This window comes from Nicotiana attenuata, unplaced genomic scaffold, assembly GCF_001879085.1.
Source record: "Nicotiana attenuata strain UT unplaced genomic scaffold, NIATTr2, whole genome shotgun sequence".
Taxonomy (NCBI): domain Eukaryota; kingdom Viridiplantae; phylum Streptophyta; class Magnoliopsida; order Solanales; family Solanaceae; genus Nicotiana; species Nicotiana attenuata.
In genome coordinates this window covers 311939-329192 of record NW_017671182.1, presented here as the reverse complement: position 1 = coordinate 329192, position 17254 = coordinate 311939, and the positions used below count along the sequence as shown (strand labels likewise).

The window sequence follows — 17254 nt, the reverse complement described above, 5'->3', positions numbered from 1 at the left end:
GGTTTGATTCCTTTGAGGCTTATGTCTTTGTTTCTTTCCTACTCAATCTTATATATATTAACTATTGCCCATGTCAGTTGCCCTCAAGCCACATAAAGTATCAACCCTTATTTCAGCTAAAATTTACCATATTGTTCATACCATGCTTTTTCACAATTTGTGTTACAAAATCTTATTATTACCTGTCAAATTAGTAAATCAGCAGGAATTAACCCCTCTATCCCCCCTTCAAGCTCGTAGTTGCAAAAAAAAGAGAACAAAGCAACGAAAGCAAAGGAAGATCCATGTCGGACCCATACGAGAAAGTGAAAGGAGGTCGGTTAACCTTCAAGGGAGGCGCAGTAGCCAGCCGCAGCAAAGCAATCGACAAGAAGAAGAAGAAAAAGAAGAACAAGTCCACCGATGACGTCGTTTCCGACGAGCCCTTGACCGGTGACGCCGCCGTTGCCGCTACTGAACAAGATACCGACGCCGCTCCCGATGATACTTATACGATTGACGCCGCTAAGCGTAGGAAATACGATGAATTGTTCCCTGTCGAGGCTAAGAAATTCGGGTACGGCCCGAATGCAAAAGTCAAGTCCGTTGAGGATGCCCTTGATGACCGGGTCAAGAAGAAAGCTGACCGTTACTGCAAATGAATCCCTATCTTTTTAGGTATCGTCTATCAATCCTTGTAATTTTACTGTTTCGGGTTCAAATTATCCTATGATGTTAGCTTACCTCGGGGCTTACTATAATTTGACATTAGAGTTTGGCCCCAGCTTTATGCCCTGTAACAGTGGAATCTTCTTGTGGAACACTATGAGTATCGTTGCCTTTATTGATTATCTAATTTTTCCCTAAGAAGTAAATTTCATTTTGGCACGACATGATCAGTCGCCAATTTTCAATATCTTGTTAAGGAGAATCACTCTAAATAGAAATTTGATTTTTTACTATTTGTAGGACTATCTATAAACAATACAATGATGGATTCAAGCATTCTGTAGATGCCGAGTTCTTCCTCAATTACTTAGACTTTACCATATTTTGTGGTTTATTAGCAGATACTTAATGCATCGATTCTTCCACCCTAATATAGAAGTCTAGAACTAACATGTAATTTCCCCTAAACTAAAGCCATTAATATGCTACGTACTACTTTAGTTCTTCTGCATACTGAAAATTCTACTGCAATTTGAAACCTGTTATAAATACAATGCTTTCACATTTTCTTACCAAATTGACGGAATGTAAGACTAGCAATACATTTTAGATTAAAATCCAATGCTTTCACTTGTAACCTATGGCCTCAATCGCCTCTTCACTTCTTCTGCTCCTAGAAAATCTTCTCTGATTTGTGTCAACTTACTGTAAACTTGTCTCATGGTCAATCTGTCTCTTGGGGATTCAGCTGAACATGCAACTCCAATCTCAAGAATGCGAACCAAGCATTCCATCTGTTCTTTCTTCATAGTGGCCCAGTATTCTTCTCCATTGGTTGGTTTCCACATTATGTCACCATTTAGAGCTGTTTTGTCCAGAATCTTCATTGCTCTATCTGGTAATGCTGTTTTCACAAAGTGATGGAGACTTGAGCTTTCTTGGAACAAGGTGTCTGTGGGTCTTCTTCCAGTGAATATCTCCAATATTAGGATTCCAAAACTGTACATATCTCCTAAAATGGAGACCTTACCACCGATGCCGTATTCTGCAGCAAGAATTTGAGCTTATAAATTAACCACTATTATTAGAAGAAAACAATTGTGTATTCTATATATAAACTGTAATTTCATATCGTATGTTTTTCAGTCTGTGTTTTCACAGTTTTAGTTTACCTGGAGCTGCATAGCCAATGGTTCCCATAACTCCAAGTGAGCTAAACTGATGTAGATTGGGTTCTATACTGAATCCAGGAACGAGTCTAACCAAACCAAAATCTCCAAGATGAGCTGTGAGATCTTCATCAAGAAGAATGTTCTGTGGTTTTATATCACAGTGAATCATGGGTGTTTGGCACTGATGATGAAGATAATGCAGTGCAGAAGCCACATCTAGTATAATATGTATTCTCTGAAGAATTGTCAAGCTGCACCTTTGTGTCTCTGCCTTTGGATGCAGCCACTCTTCCAAGCTCCCGTTCTGCATGAACTCAAACACCAAAGCTTTAAACTCGTTTCCCTTATAATCAGAACCAGAGCATGCTGTGATGACTTTAACAAGGTTCCGGTGCCTAGTGTTTCTCAATGCTTGGCATTCTGCTATGAAGCTTTTAGAAGCACCTTGATGCTGGAGATTGAGTACCTTGACAGCAACGACCGCCCCATCAGAGGCCAAAGATCCCTTGTAAACAGTTCCGAAGCTGCCAGAGCCAATCAGATTTTCAGAAGAAAATCCACCAGTTGCATTGCGGAGCTCTTCGTAAGAAATATTGGGATAGAAGTTTGCAGATTTTGATCTATCAGCTGGTTGATCTTTTTTCAAATTTCTTCTCAAACAAAGGAAAACTACTAACAAGGCCAGGATTGAAAGTGAAGCAACAAAAACAATGATCAATATAAACTTGAGGGCAAGTACATGCTTCTTCCGTGTTTTTTGAGTTTCTTGATAAACACAAGGTGGTAAATGCAGCTCTTGAATCCCACCACAAAGCTTGGAGTTCCCGACAAATACATCTGCAGTCACATTTGAAAATATTCCGGTGACAGGAACCTCGCCCTCTAGATTGTTAAAAGATAAGTTAAAGGAGAGTAAGGAAGTAAGATTTGCAATGAATTGAGGGATTGGCCCTGATAGGTTGTTGAGGGAAAGATCTAAGAACTGGAGATCCTGTAAATCTTCTAAATCGGGAATGGTCCCTTGTAGGGAGTTTCCCTTCATATAGATTTCCCCCAAGGACAAGCATTTTCCCAGAGTTTGTGGAATCATACCCGAAAAATTGTTGTAAGAAAAATCAAGATAAGTAAGTTGACTCCAGTTACCAATGTATGCTGGCAACGGACCCGTAAAAGAGTTATAATATGCATAAATTTTTGTGAGGGATGAGAGAGCACTAAGTTCCTGTGGTATACTTCCAGTCAGATTGTTTTCAGCAATGTCCAATCTTAGCAGTTGGTTACAGTTCCCCAAGGTTGAAGGTATGTTACCCTCTAAACCGTTATATCCCAAATAAAGATACACGAGTTTAGTGAGATTTCCTAGTGAAGAAGGGATGACCCCTTTCATCAAGAGATTGTTACCCAAGTCGAGACGTCCCAAGTTTGTAAGTCTTCCAATAGAATCTGGAATGCCACCTGTAAGATTGTTGTAACTCATGTCAAGTAGATTCAAGTTTACCAGGTTTGAGATCTCTTTGGGTATGCTTCCACCAATTCTATTTTCGTTGAGAAGTAGGCGTTGTAACTGACTAGAAAGGTTGGCTATTGAATGGGGTAATGTACCTCCATACTGGTTGTCTCCAAAATGGAGTGTCAGTAGACTGCTGCAATTGGTAAGAGAACTTACAAAGTTGAGGTCATCGTGCTTACCGTATCCAAGATGGTTACTCCCAACATTGAGCCACAGTAAATTTCCCAAGTTACCAAAACTCTTAGGTATATTTCCAGTGAAATTGTTTACAGGAAAATCAAGCTGTAGCAATTTCGAAGCATTAGCCAAAGAGGATGGTATGGAACCAGTAAATTGACATTCTGCCAAGTAAAGTTTTTGGAGGTTAGGGAAGTAATGGCCTAAATCGGATCTGAGATTACCAGAAAAGTTGTTATGGGAAAGCGCTATTAATTCCAGGGATGACAAATTGTATAACGGAGGAGGGAACTCCCCAGATAAGCTATTTACAGACAATCCAAGCTGTCTCAACTTGGTCAATCGAGCTAAAGAAGCTGGTAATTCTCCCTCTAGATTGTTAAACGATAAATACAACTCTTGTAAAGATGTAAGATTTCCAATAGAACCTGGAAAGACTCCTGTCAGATTGTTATTTTTGAGATACAATTTCACTAACCTCGTTAATGATCCAACTTCGTCAGGAATCTGTCCGACAAGATTGTTGTGGTCGAGGACAAGGCTCTTGAGGTTAACACAATGTGATAGATTAACTGGAATTTCCCCTCCTAGATAGTTAAAACTCAAATTCAGGTTTTGTAGCCTGGACAGCCTGCTGAGTTGTCGAGGAATTTGATCATGGAAGGAATTTTCTGCAAGGTCAAGAGAATTGAGCAAGGAAAGATTTCCGAGATGAGCTGAGACTGGACCTGCCAACCTTAGCCCCTTCAGATTCAAGCTAATGACTCTTTCCTGTCTCAGGCCACATCTTACTCCAGTCCACAGACAGAAATGAACAGAATCGTTCCAAGAGGCCAAAACTCCTGATGGATCTTCAGTTATTTCGGACTTGAACCCGAGTAAGGCAAGTTTGTCAGTTTCATTGCCAAGTAATGTAGCAGCTGCAGCATATTGGGAGAAAAATAAGAATAAGAAAACAGGAAGTACAACATGGATAGACAAGAAGGTATGGAGATTAAAAACGGTAAAAACATCCATTCTGGAAAATGTCAAGGAGCAAGATGATATCTCTGAGAAATGTTGTTTTTGGTATTGGAGCACTGGTTATATAAGACACAAAATAGACAACAAGGTACCACGGCATATCAACAAAAATTTATTGTTTAGCTATTTTTTTTTCAAGATTGATTCTGACTTTGATGATTGATCAGCCTAATCTTTTCTTTAAAATATGCATATGCATTAAGAATTTTCCATCTCCTGAACTGGAAATGAAAAAGCAGTGAAAGTTGACTAACTATTTTCTTTTTATTATCATTGCTGTCATAATCTTTTCTTCAAAATATGCATTAAGGATATCCTTTTTTTTTTAAAACGAAATATTGTCTTTCGTATTGGTGCACGCAAGACAAGGGGAGGGTTGACTAACCATTTTCTTTTTATTAATCAAGGGTCGGGTTGACTAACCGTAATGCTTTATATTAAGTTAATTCCACTCTTTTCTCTGTAAGATAACTGATTCAGAATAAATTAAGGTGGAATTTCTATATTTCTCATTCTGAATAAACTCTTGCTTGGTCGTCTTTTCTCTTTTAAACTCAACTGCTTTATAGGATGAAATGCAGCCGATTTAGAGCATATGTATTTGCATCAGTTTTAAGCTTCAAAAATGGTTAAAAGAAAATAGTTAACCACCCATATTATCCACTAAAAAATGAATTGCATAATGAACTTTTTAAAAGCGGATCAAATATGGATATGAACCATATTATCCATTTAGAAAATGGATAACCAACGAGTTTAACTTTTACATTTACATTTGTAAAGCCTCAAATTGGGGGCTCTTCAAGTTTGAAAGATTAGGAATTCTCCCAAAAGTGATCATATTCAAGAAGTCATGGATAATATGGTTACCCATAGTATTCGCAGTTAACCCGTTTTTTATCCTTATTAAATATGGGTGGGATCGGATAATTTATCCGTTTTTTCATTACCCGTTTTCGACCCGAGCCATATCCAACCCGACCCGTCCGTTTGCCATCCCTAGTTAGAACTGTGCTTTTGTGGTTCTTGGCCATAAGGAAATGCAGTAAGAGCGTACTACATAAATCCAGTTAATTTTGTTCTAAGAACTTTGGAACAAGGTCAAAACAGCACATATGAAATACAAGATGCTCATTGACAAAGACATTCTTGAGAAGAAGATGGCTTTTCACAAATTATCATGGAAAAAACATGAGTTTAATTAATCCATTTATTAGTAAACAAGCAGAATATATAATGCAAGGACGAAGTGGTACCCCTATCATAGTCTAAGTGGCGCGGACTCTTTGATTTTGGTGCCGTCCCCGTCCCGATACGAGACGGGGACGGGAGCGGAAGCGGGATACGTCCCGGATTCGGTCAACTGACTTCGGATATTTTGACCGGAGTCCATCGACAAATTGGGTGAAAAATTGAGATTTTGATTTCTCAAAATCAAAAATAAAATAGATTTAGGAGAATGAAAGAATAACGTCCATCTTGGAGAACGATAGATTGGATTCTACAATATTCATGTAAGTTTTTCACAGAATATCTCTCAAAATTTACAATATTCTTATAGCTCTATTTTTTATTAGCCGAATCTCCGCACCCGTATCCATATCCGGATCCGCACCCCCGAATCTTAAAATTTAAATTTTTTCGAATCTGATACTCGGATTCGTCCCCGTATCGGATATCCGCACCCGAGTCCGAGCAACTTAGATCATAGTGTAGGGCTGGGCATAATTTGGTAAATACCGAATTACCGTACCGAAACCGAAAATTTTGGTATTTGGTATACGGTATTTTGGTATTTGGTATGGTATTTGGTTTAAGTTTTTAAAAAACTTGGTATTAGGTATGGTATTTGGTATTTCAAGATAAAATACCGAAATACCGATACCGTACCGAAATATATATTATATTACACAAAACACATATTATCAATTATAACATAAATATAAAAAGTCTAAATTTTACTTTCCTTTATTCTCAAAATTCATCAATTAACTCTAAACAAGTAACAAGACATTTCTAATGATCAAATATTCTTTTATGTACAAGTTTCTCTATTTGGGTCGATATTTGCTAGTTTTGGACAAAAATTTTGTCAACAAACATTTTTAGTTTTGTATTTTTGAGCTTTAATTAAGAATATTAGATTGTATGGCTCTATGCACTAGTTAGTATTCAAACCGAATAAACCGAAGTTACCGAACCGAATAAAACGAAACCGAAAGGAGAAAAACCGAACCATATTGAATTTAATTAGGTACGGTATTGGTATAGGATTTTAAGAAACCGAATACCGAATCAAAATGCCTAAATACCGTACCGTACCGACCAACGAACACCCTTATCATAGTGGCATTGACTAGCCTCTTTCTTTTCCTGGAGTTGACTTTCAAGAAATTTGAATTGACGTCAGGAGATTATTATATACTCTGTTTCATTTTCTATTTTTCTGGTTTTCTAAGAGAGAAGACTATGGCTTAGAAAGGATCTAAAACTTGTCATCAAGATTACCCGTTTGGCATTACGTTAAACGAGTAATTATCGTCAAACAGAGGGTTACTAATTAAATTTTACCTTTTGCATGGTAAGTGGAAGTCTCAAACAAGCAAATTTATAATGTTACCTTTACATATGAAAAATTAGGAGTGTACCAAATCCTAGCGATAACAAAGATGCAGAGTTACTAGGTACCTGTGTTGGTGGAAGATATAACAGGTATTCATCGAAATAGTTAAGGTACGCGCAAGCTGATCCGAACATGACCATCATAAAAAAAAACGATCAGTTGTTCTTATCTTCAACACTTATAAGCCAGAAGGAATATTTGTACGTCATTGAATGAGCTGAATTAAAGTAGGAGAAAAGAAATAAGGAGATGGTCTTGAAGCAAATTCCGAACATTTCATTCAACATCTAATGAATAAATAAAACATTTTAAGCTTTGTATATAATGGTCGTTGCCTTACTTTTCTCAAAGAGTTGTCATTGACTTCAGAATCTGAGTCATCTACATTTCTTTTTCACTTTGTTGGTTCTTGATAAACGAAATTAAGGGAAATAACTGGGAAGATGACAAGAAAATAAAAAAATATACTGGAATAGATGTAAAAGGAACTGAAGCTGAAAATACTATATAATTTTACTGCATTTGGACTACAATTTATAAGAGAAATACTAACTTAAAAGACCTAAAAATCAGCACAAAATCTGCTGAAAATAACAAACTCCTAGAGACTAGTTCACTCCTAAAGACTAGTTCAAAATTATTTCAAATTCAAACTAAATTACTGCAGTAAATAGCTGAAACAGTAAAATAATTTTACTGAGAGCAGCTTCTAAAGCATATTTCTAACTCTCCTCCTTGCTTTTGAAGCTGCAAATTCTGAATTTGTCCCTTGTAAACCTTTAACTGGAAGCGACTTTGTACGTAAATCTGCCAACAGATCTTTGGACTTGCAGTGAATCGAGTTCACTTCAGTATTTTGCTGCATCTCATGATTGTTAATGAAATAAGTTGGCTCGTTTTTCAGCTTCATTTGCATCTTGCCTTGAGACTTGTCAACTTTCTTCCAGAATTGCATTTTCTGAAATATTGACAACTTCTTCCTTACCTTATTTTCACATATGTCCTCAGTTGGAGAATTACCTGCACTTAGTAGATTCTTTTGGCTCCATTCTTCATCTTCGGTTGGATCAAATGAGAAATTTTTACCTCTCATTTTAACCCTTAAAATCTCAAGTCCAGTTGCATCATAAATGAAATAATATTTATCTTCAAAGGATACTTTAAATCCTTTTTCCATTAGTTGTCCAACACTTAATAAATTTTGATCAATATCAGGAACATAAAGAACATCTGAAATTTTCTTAGTACCTGAATTTGTTGGGATTGCAACAGTTCCTTTTCCTTTAGCAAGAATATAATCACCATTTCCAATTCTGACTTTCTTATTTCCTATAGACGTGAACTCTTTGAAAAGATTTATATCATATGTCATGTGGTTTGTACAACCACTGTCAATCAACCAAAAATCAGATTTTTTTGGTTGAAAGAATAGTTGCCACAAACAAGTGATCTTCTTCTTCTTCATTGGCGACTTGGNATGATAGACACACACCTGCTTTAATAATCTCTGTATTAGGACATGGTTTGATCCCAGTATCAGTCCCCATTAGTTGCTTGAAAAAGGTGACAAATTCTCTTTCCACTTCTTTAGGTTCTGTGACTCTAGATCCCCCTGCATCATAAACAGATGTTATTGCATTCCTACTTGCTCTCATCTTCAGTTGGGCATAGAAATATTTGGAATTTGAATCTCCATAATCTATCCAGTTTACTCTTGATTTTTGCCTCAGAATTCTTTCTTCTATTGTACTCCATTTCTCTATGTCCTGGAGTATCTGCTTTTCTTCCTCTATCATTTCTTGATTAAGGGGACTAATTTTCAGATTGTTCTGCACATACTCTAATTGCTGCCTGTGATAGTTCAATCTTTTCTCATAACTTGCCATCTCCTTATTCAGTCCCTTTGTTGCAGTCTTCAATTGCTGCAATTTCTGCCATATACTGTCCATAGGATCACACTCTTTCTTCTGCCTCCATATGTCTTCTAGCATGGGTTTAAACTCATTATGCTCCATTGTCACCATGTACATCTTGAATGGTTTGGGATATAGATTCTTCCTCTTCCAGATTTGGATCACTATAGGAGAATGATCTGATACTCCTAGTTCTAAACAAACAGCATCCACATGTCCATAGTTTCTGATCCACTCAAAGTTGCCAAAGACCCAATCAATTTTGCTATACGCTCTATCATCTGCATGTTGTTTATTGCACCAGGTATAAAAGCAGCCTTTTGTGTTCAATGTGGTCAATTGGATTGAATCAACACACTCCTTGAACTCTTTTATCTCATTCATGGTGACTGGAAGTCCCAACCTATCCTCAGTGCTTAGAACACTATTAAAGTCCCCACTTATAAGCCATGGGGTTTGAATCTGGCTTCCCATCATTTGCAATTCACTCCATAAGCTTAGTCTCTCCTGTTGCTTGTTTCTAGCATATACTATTGTTAACATAATCTGATTCCCAGACAATGCATCCTTCACTTCACAATGTATACATTGTTCATGAACTTGGACAACATTTAGTGCTACATTTGCCTTCCACATCAACTAGATTCTGCCATTTTCTGCTTTTGTATAGTTGCAGCAATAACCCCAGTCTCTTACTACTCTGTATAGTATTGTTTTTGCCTTTTTTCTCTTTTACTCTTGTTTCTAAACATCCTAATACATCTACCTTATTCTTCTGCAAAAAGATTTTCAACTCTTTTTGCTTGTGGGGCTTGTTTAGCCCCCTTATATTCCATGTGCTAATGATCATGGGGGGTGTTGTATAGTACCAGGAGCCAGACCCCCTCCCTGTGCAACTGTTTGGCTCAATTCACATAATATCTGAAATCTATTTGCATTGCTTCCTTCAGTATGACAGTGCTGCTTGTCTAGTGATTGGCTTTGTTCCCCTTTTCCTGCAGCATTTTGTACCTTCTTGCCTTCCTGGTTTGCTTCACCTTCATGTAACTCTTCCTCCTCTCCTGTGAGGTTCTGCACTCCCTTTGTTTCTTCCTGCTTCTCTTCCTTCTCTTGTTGTTCTTTAGGTTTCCATTCCTGGATGATTCTTCTTCTTCTGCCCCTATTTCTTCTCTTTGGAATTTGAAATTCTTCAGTTTCCTCAGGCTTGTTTGACTTCCAGCATTCAAAGACATCATGCCCAAAGTGTAAACATTCAGCACAGAACCTAGGTTTCCATTCATACACAATTTCCTGCTGTTTAACACTCGTAGGAGTTATAATTTCAACACTCTCCACCAGTGGTTTTGTTATATCAACTTTCACTAGAACTCGTGCATAAGAGATTTTCCCTAACTCAGCAGTGTATTTATCAGTGTACATTGGAATCCCTACACCACTTGCTACCTTGCTTAGTGCATCTGTTGTCCAATATCATACTGATAGGCTAGGAATTTGGATCCAAAGTGGAATTGTAGTGATACACTTAGGGTCAAATTGAAAGTCTCTCTCCCAGTTTTGTAATATCAATGGTTTATTATGATAATTGTAAGGTCCTGCTTGCATTACTGCTTCTTTGTCCTTTACATTTGAAAATCGAAACACATAGTATCCTTCATGATGATATAGAATTTGGGGTTTATCTACAAAATCCCACACTGATTCTATATAGTTCACCATGGATTTCTCATATGGTGTATCCCCCAAAACATATCCAATTAACGCATTATCCCAATATTCCTTAAGCTCATTTACATCTTCTTCCTCTATTTGTATAATCACCTTACCTTCTCTGTGGCTAGGTGGTACATATTCCAGCTGCATCCCCATTTGAGAATACCTGTTCTGCTTCCTCGCCTCCTTTGCATGTACTTCTGCATCGACTTCCTTGACCTTTGACTCCAGATCTGGCTTTGAGATTTGCTTTGATGACCCAGCTTCTGAGAATTGGAGTCGCTTTGGACTCGTTGGTAGCTGCTCTTTCCCTTTCTGAACACAGATCTCTGTGTTCTCAGCATTACTGTTCCATTGCGTATTGTTCATCAGCTCATTTTCACTTAGCTCCTCTTCTTCTCGAATCGGTTGAAACCCAGCTGGTAAGAAACTTTCAAAGGTTAACGGAGTTATAGTTTGCGATCTAGCGTTCACCGGCGTGGTAACGTCGACCACCGGTGTTGTTTGTTTGCGTCTCCTAGCCATCAGAGGTGCACGTTAGCCTGCCTTGGCTTATCGTGCGCCGCTCTAGTGCTTTCTTTGGATCACAAACAGGGTACAACCACTGTCAATCAACCAAAAATCAGATTTTTTGGTTGAAAGAATAGTTGCCACAAACAAGTGATCTTCTTCTTCTTCATTGGCGACTTGGGCATCTACTTCATGCTTTTGATATTTGCCTTTGCAAATTACAGCTTCATGACCAAGTTGGTTGCAAATTTTGCACTTTGCATCTGGCCTCTTCCAACATTTGAATGGTGGATGACCTTTTTTGCCACAGTGCTGACAAGGCGGGTAATTTTTTTTAACATTATTACCCTTGCTTTGAATTTTGTGGTTGGCTGCCAGGGCTCCTTCAACCATACCATCTTGCCTCATAAGCCTCCTTTGCTCTTGTGCCTGCAATGTATTTAACAATTCTGCCAAGGTAATCTTAGATAGATGCTTTGTATTTTCCAAGGTAGTTATGGATACTTCATATTTTTCAGGCACCGTAACAAGAATTTTTTCAACAATTCTTGAATCTTTAAATTCAGTACCAAGCAATCTTACCTTGTTAACAATGCCAAGCAACCGATCTGAGTATTCTTTGACAGTCTCAGATTCCTTCATTTTCTGCAACTCGAATTCCCTTATTAAATTCAGCACCTTCATGCCTCGTATTCTTTCATCTCCTGTATATTCTCCCTTCAGATAATCCCAGATTTCTTTTGCTGATTTGAGAGCCATAACTCTCGTGAAAATTGTTGCAGACACCCCAGCAAACAAAGTTGCTTTCGCCTTTGATTTCCTGGTTTTCTTTTCCTTGTGACTCTTGATCTGGGCTACGGTGGGATTGTTAGGCAGCGGAAGAACATCATAATCCTCTTCCACGGCCTCCCAAAGATCTAAAGCCTCCAAGTAAGTCTCCATTCTCACTGCCCACAGTTGGTAATTTTCACCATCAAAGACTGGAGGAGCCAATTGAGAAAAACTCATTTCAGTCTCCATCTCACTCAAGAAAAAGATTTTACTTAGGTCCCTTAAGAAGATGGCTCTTGATACCAATTGTTGGTTCTTGATAAAAGAAATTAAGGGAAATAACTGGGAAGATGACAAGAAAATAAAAAAAAATATACTGGAATAGATGTAAAAGGAACTGAAGCTGAAAATACTATATAATTTTACTGCATTTGGACTACAATTTATAAGAGAAATACTAACTTAAAAGACCTAAAAATCAGCACAAAAAAATCTGCTGAAAATAACAAACTCCTAGAGACTAGTTCACTCCTAAAGACTAGTTCAAAATTATTTCAAATTCAAACTAAATTACTGCAGTAAATAGCTGAAACAGTAAAATAATTTTACTGAGAGCAGCTTCTAAAGCATATTTCTAACACACTTCAACCTGGAATAACAATTTTCTAAAGTATACAAATAAAGTAGTCACTAAGGTTTGATCAATTTTAATTTCTATTATTCTTTTGGCAAGACAGGTTCTCTTTTCCAAGTACAGATTTGACTTAAACCGTACTATATTAATGAGATGAATAAAATTGACTTAAGATGTGACATATATGGATTAAAGATGGAAAACATGACTTAGTGCCGAAGGCATCGTAGTTGAAATTAGGCATTGTTCTGTTGAATTCGCTCTTGGTAATAGATGTTGAATTTGAATATAATTTGTTAAGAATTACTCATGCCCGAAAAATTCTATCAGACTTGTTGGGAGATCTTAAGACAGGAAATAAGACTATGGACCTTATGGTGTACAGTATAATAAGTTGAAGGTTGCAATTTTCCAGATTATATACACACATGTACTAGTTTTATCCCAAAGTTGGAGCATCATAATCAATAGTAGGAGATCAAAACTATTACAACAACAACAACAACCACCCATATAATTCCACAAGTTGGGTATGGGAAGGGTAAGATGTAGGCAGCCTTACCCCTATCCTGGAAGGGCAGAGAGACTGTTTTCGATAGATCCTCGGCTAAAGAATGTGAGAGAAGCCCCGATAGCAAGTAATAGCAAGACAAATAATTAGAAAACTAAATCGAAGATAGCAACAGAGAATATGAAAGGAGTACCAATAACAAGTAATATCAAGATAACATATTTAGAAAACTAATTCCAAGGCAGCAAACGACAATATGAACGAAGTACTGCTAGCAAACTACGGAATTACCGATGGCAAGTAACAACGGAACGAGACATGCGAATATAGCAAATTAAGGAAAAAAGGGTACCGTACTAGCGCTAATACTATCGAGCCAGAGAAGACAAAAGGAAACACACGACTACCTACTAACCTTCTACCCTAATCTTCAACCTCCACACCCTTCTATCTAGGGTCATGTCCTCGTTTAGCTCAAGCTGCGCCATGTCCCGCCTGATCACCTCTCCCCAAGACTTCTTTGGCCTACCTCTACCCCTCCTCTCACCTCCCAAGGCCAACCTCTCATATCTCCTGACAGGGGCATCTGTGTTTCTCCTCTTAACATGTCCGAACCATCTCAACCTTGCCTTACGCATCTTTGCCTCCACAGGGGCCACTCCCACCTTGTCCCGAATAACTTCATTCCTAACTCTATCCAACCTAGTATGCCCACACATCCATCTCAACATCCTCATTTTTGCTACTTTCATATGCTGGACATGGGAGTTTTTGACTAGCCAACACTCTGTCCCATACAACATATTCGGTCTAACCACTACCTTGTAGAACTTACCCTTAAGTCTCAATAGCACATTCTTATCACACAAGACACTGGAAGCGAGCCTTCACATCATCCACCCTGCTCCGATACGGTGTGTGACATCCTCATCTATCTCCCCATCCTTTTGAATTATAGATCCCAAACACTTGAAACTCTCTCTCCTGGAAATGACTTGCGTATCGAGTCTCACATCCCCATCCGCCTCCTGGGTAACACCGCTGAACTTGCACTCCAAGTATTCTGTCTTGGTCCTGCTCAACTTGAAACCCTTAGAGTCCAGGATATGTTTCCAGACCTCCAGCCTCTCGTTAACGCCACCTCGTGTCTCATCGATCAGGACTATGTCATCCGTAGATAACAAGCACCAAGGCACCTCCCCTTGAATGTGACGCGTCAAAGAATCCATCGCCAGGGAAAACAAAAACGGGCTAAGTGTTGATCCCTAATGCAACCCCATCTCAACCGGAAAGTAATCAGAGTCTCCTCCTACTGTCCTAACCTCTGTCTTAGCTCCATCATACATGTCCTGAATCACTCTAATATACCCTACATGCACTCCTCTAGCCTCCAAACATCTCTATAGAACCTCTCGGGACTTTGTCATAGGCTTTCTCCAGGTCAATGAACACCATATGTAAATCCTTTTTCACCGCCCTATACTGCTCCACCAATCTCCTCACAATGTGAATGACCTCAGTTGTCCACCGTCTCGACATGAAACCAAATTGGTTCTTAGAAATGGACACACACCTCCTCAACCTCTCTTCAATCACCCTCTCCCATACATCGTATGTCTTAACAACTTGATACCCCTATAGTTGTTGCAGTTTTGGACACCCGCTTGTTCTTGTACAACGGGATCATCGTACTCCGCCTCCACTCTTCGGGCATCTTCTCCGTCCTAAAAATGACGTTAAACAACCTAGCAAGCCATTCTAAGCCCTCCTTACCCACGCTCTTCCAAAATTCCACCGGGATCTCGTCCGACCCAGTCGCTCTACCCCTACTCATCCTACGCATAGCCCCTACAACCTCCCCCACTCGTATACGTCTACAGTACCCAAAATCTCGCTGTCGCTCCGAGTACTCCAACTCCCCTAGCACAATGCCCATATCTCACTCTTCATTCAAGATTCTATGAAAGTAAGACTGTCATCTCTGCCTAATCTGCCCCCTCCAATAAAAATCTTCCCTGCTCATCTTTTATGCATCTCACTTGGTCCAGATCCCGAGCCTTCCGCTCCCTCACCTTCGCTAACCTGTACAACTTTTTGTCCCCGCCTTTATCCCCAATTTCTTCGTATAAATGACTAAACACCGTCGTCTTAGCTGCAGTAACCGCCAACTTCGCCTCCTTCCTAGACTTCTTATATCCCTCCCTGTTTGTACTCTTCTGCCCCTCGTTTATACTCTCTACTAGCTTTAAATATGCTGCTTTGTTTGCTTCCACTTTCCTTTGAACCTCTTCGTTCCACCACCAGTCGCCCTTATGGCCACCAGAAAAACCCTTTGAGACCCCTAACACCTCTCTCGCGGCATCTCTAATACAATTTGTTGTCATAGACCACATACAACTCGCATCCCCACTACTCCTCCTGGCCCCCATAGCCAGCAACTTCTCCCCCAACTCCTGGGCCATGTCCTTAGTCAATGCACCCCACCTGACCCTAGGTATACCAGACATAGCCCTATTCTTCCTCGTTCACCTGATCTCTAAGTCCATAATAAAAAGCATATGTTGGGTCGTAAGATTCTCACTCGGGATGACCTTGCAATCTGTGTATAAACCTCTATCATATTTTCGGAGAAGTAGATAATCAATCTGGGTCTTGGCCACCGTACTCTGAAAAGTTATCAGGTGCTCCGCCTTCTTCGGTAACACGAGTTAGCGATCACCAACTCAAAAGCTTTAGCGTACTCTAGCAGTGAAGTACCTCCTCCATTTCTATCTCCAAAACCGAAACCACCACGCACACAATTATATCCCCCAGGCGACCTCCTAATGTGGCCGTTAAAATCACCCCCTATAATAAGCTTCTCGGTGGACTGTATACCCTACACCAACCCATCCAAATCTTTCCAGAAGCGTCTTTTAACCTCCTAGTCCAAACCCACCTGAGGCGCATAAGCACTAACTACGTTCAGAGTATACCTCCCACGACTATCTTAATGGCCATCAACCTGTCAATCACCCTCTTATCCTCAACCACTAGCTCCATTTAATCCTTATCAACTAAAATGCCCTACCCCGTTCCTCCCTCTCACCCTCCCTGAATACCACAACTTAAACCTGGAAAAAATTTCATCAAAATTACCTCATACAAATTTTTAATGAAAGATTAACCAACACGTTCATTAATCTCACAAAACCAAAATGGGATTATAAAGGGAAGGATAATAAATGAGAATGTCCAACATGGTCTATATGGAGCCTGATAGAAAGTACACTGGGTTCTATATGGAGAAAAAGGGATCTAGATTAAGCATCTGGTTTTATACAGATGATATTATATTTATTTTTGTCAGGAACAAGGTAATCCCTCAGGTTTGTTATGAAGATATAGACAAATGATAATATCAGGACAAATAGTACAAGGGAAAATGCTTCTTCTATGTAGCTCCAAAAGAATTGTTTTGGCTCCTTATTAAAGCAAAATATCTAAAAAGAGTTTTAAGATAGCGGGAATACGGGCAGTCACATCTGTCGCGCCCCCTTTTTTCTTGCGAAATCGGGTTTATGACATTTGGGAGGACAACTCATTCCTTTTGGAAATTGGGTTTGATTTAAAGAGTCGCCACCTAATGATTAGGGTGCATTAGGACACCAAGGAGATTTGATTTGAGTAACCAGAGATTGGGTAAGGGCTTGAAATTATTCTAAGGGGAAGGTGTTAGGCACCCCTCAGAATCCACTAGTGTGGTTCCCGGCAAGACTATTATTGTGAATTTGGGTAAAATTATCATATAGACAAATAGGGCTCAAATAAGAGGGGATTTCATCATATAAAGGTTTGAAAGAGTAATTAAAAAACTGATTTTAAAAATAAAGAGTTAAAATGCTGAAAAGAAAGAAATAAAGGGAGAGGGGTCCTAGGTTTATTAATAATATGGATCACCCCACACATGCCCGGTAATCACTCCTCAATGAGGGGCTACACGTGACATTATCGTGTGGTCATCATATCCATATCTACCCTTCCCACCCCGTTAAGGTATTAAAGCGCGGAAT

The 17254-nt window shown here is 39.0% G+C and overlaps 2 protein-coding genes and 1 pseudogene across 2 annotated transcripts; 1 reads left to right on the top strand and 2 right to left on the bottom strand.

Annotated features, from left to right (window-relative positions):
• Nucleotides 1-104: 104 nt before the first annotated feature.
• On the top strand, nucleotides 105-941 carry LOC109206488. The gene has a single exon (XM_019369312.1). The coding sequence runs from the start codon at nucleotides 285-287 to the stop codon at nucleotides 639-641; it is 357 nt and encodes a 118-aa protein (XP_019224857.1). The 5' UTR covers nucleotides 105-284; the 3' UTR covers nucleotides 642-941.
• A 247-nt stretch (nucleotides 942-1188) lies between these two features.
• Nucleotides 1189-4786, bottom strand: LOC109206487 (annotated as a pseudogene).
• A 6557-nt stretch (nucleotides 4787-11343) lies between these two features.
• On the bottom strand, nucleotides 11344-12306 carry LOC109206478. The gene is made up of 2 exons (XM_019369299.1): nucleotides 11869-12306; nucleotides 11344-11715 (listed from the first exon to the last, which is right to left on the bottom strand). Exons 1-2 carry the CDS (start codon nucleotides 12304-12306, stop codon nucleotides 11344-11346), a joined length of 810 nt encoding a protein of 269 aa, XP_019224844.1.
• Nucleotides 12307-17254: the final 4948 nt, after the last annotated feature.

Coding starts and splice junctions, on each gene's coding strand:
- LOC109206488 (XM_019369312.1), top strand. CDS start 285: ATGTCGGACCCATACGAGAAAGTGAAAGGAGGTCGGTTAACCTTCAAG.
- LOC109206478 (XM_019369299.1), bottom strand. CDS start 12,306: ATGGAGACTGAAATGAGTTTTTCTCAATTGGCTCCTCCAGTCTTTGAT. Junction 11,716..11,868: donor TGCTTGGCATTGTTAACAAG/GTAAGATTGCTT, acceptor AATACATTGCAG/GCACAAGAGCAAAGGAGGCT.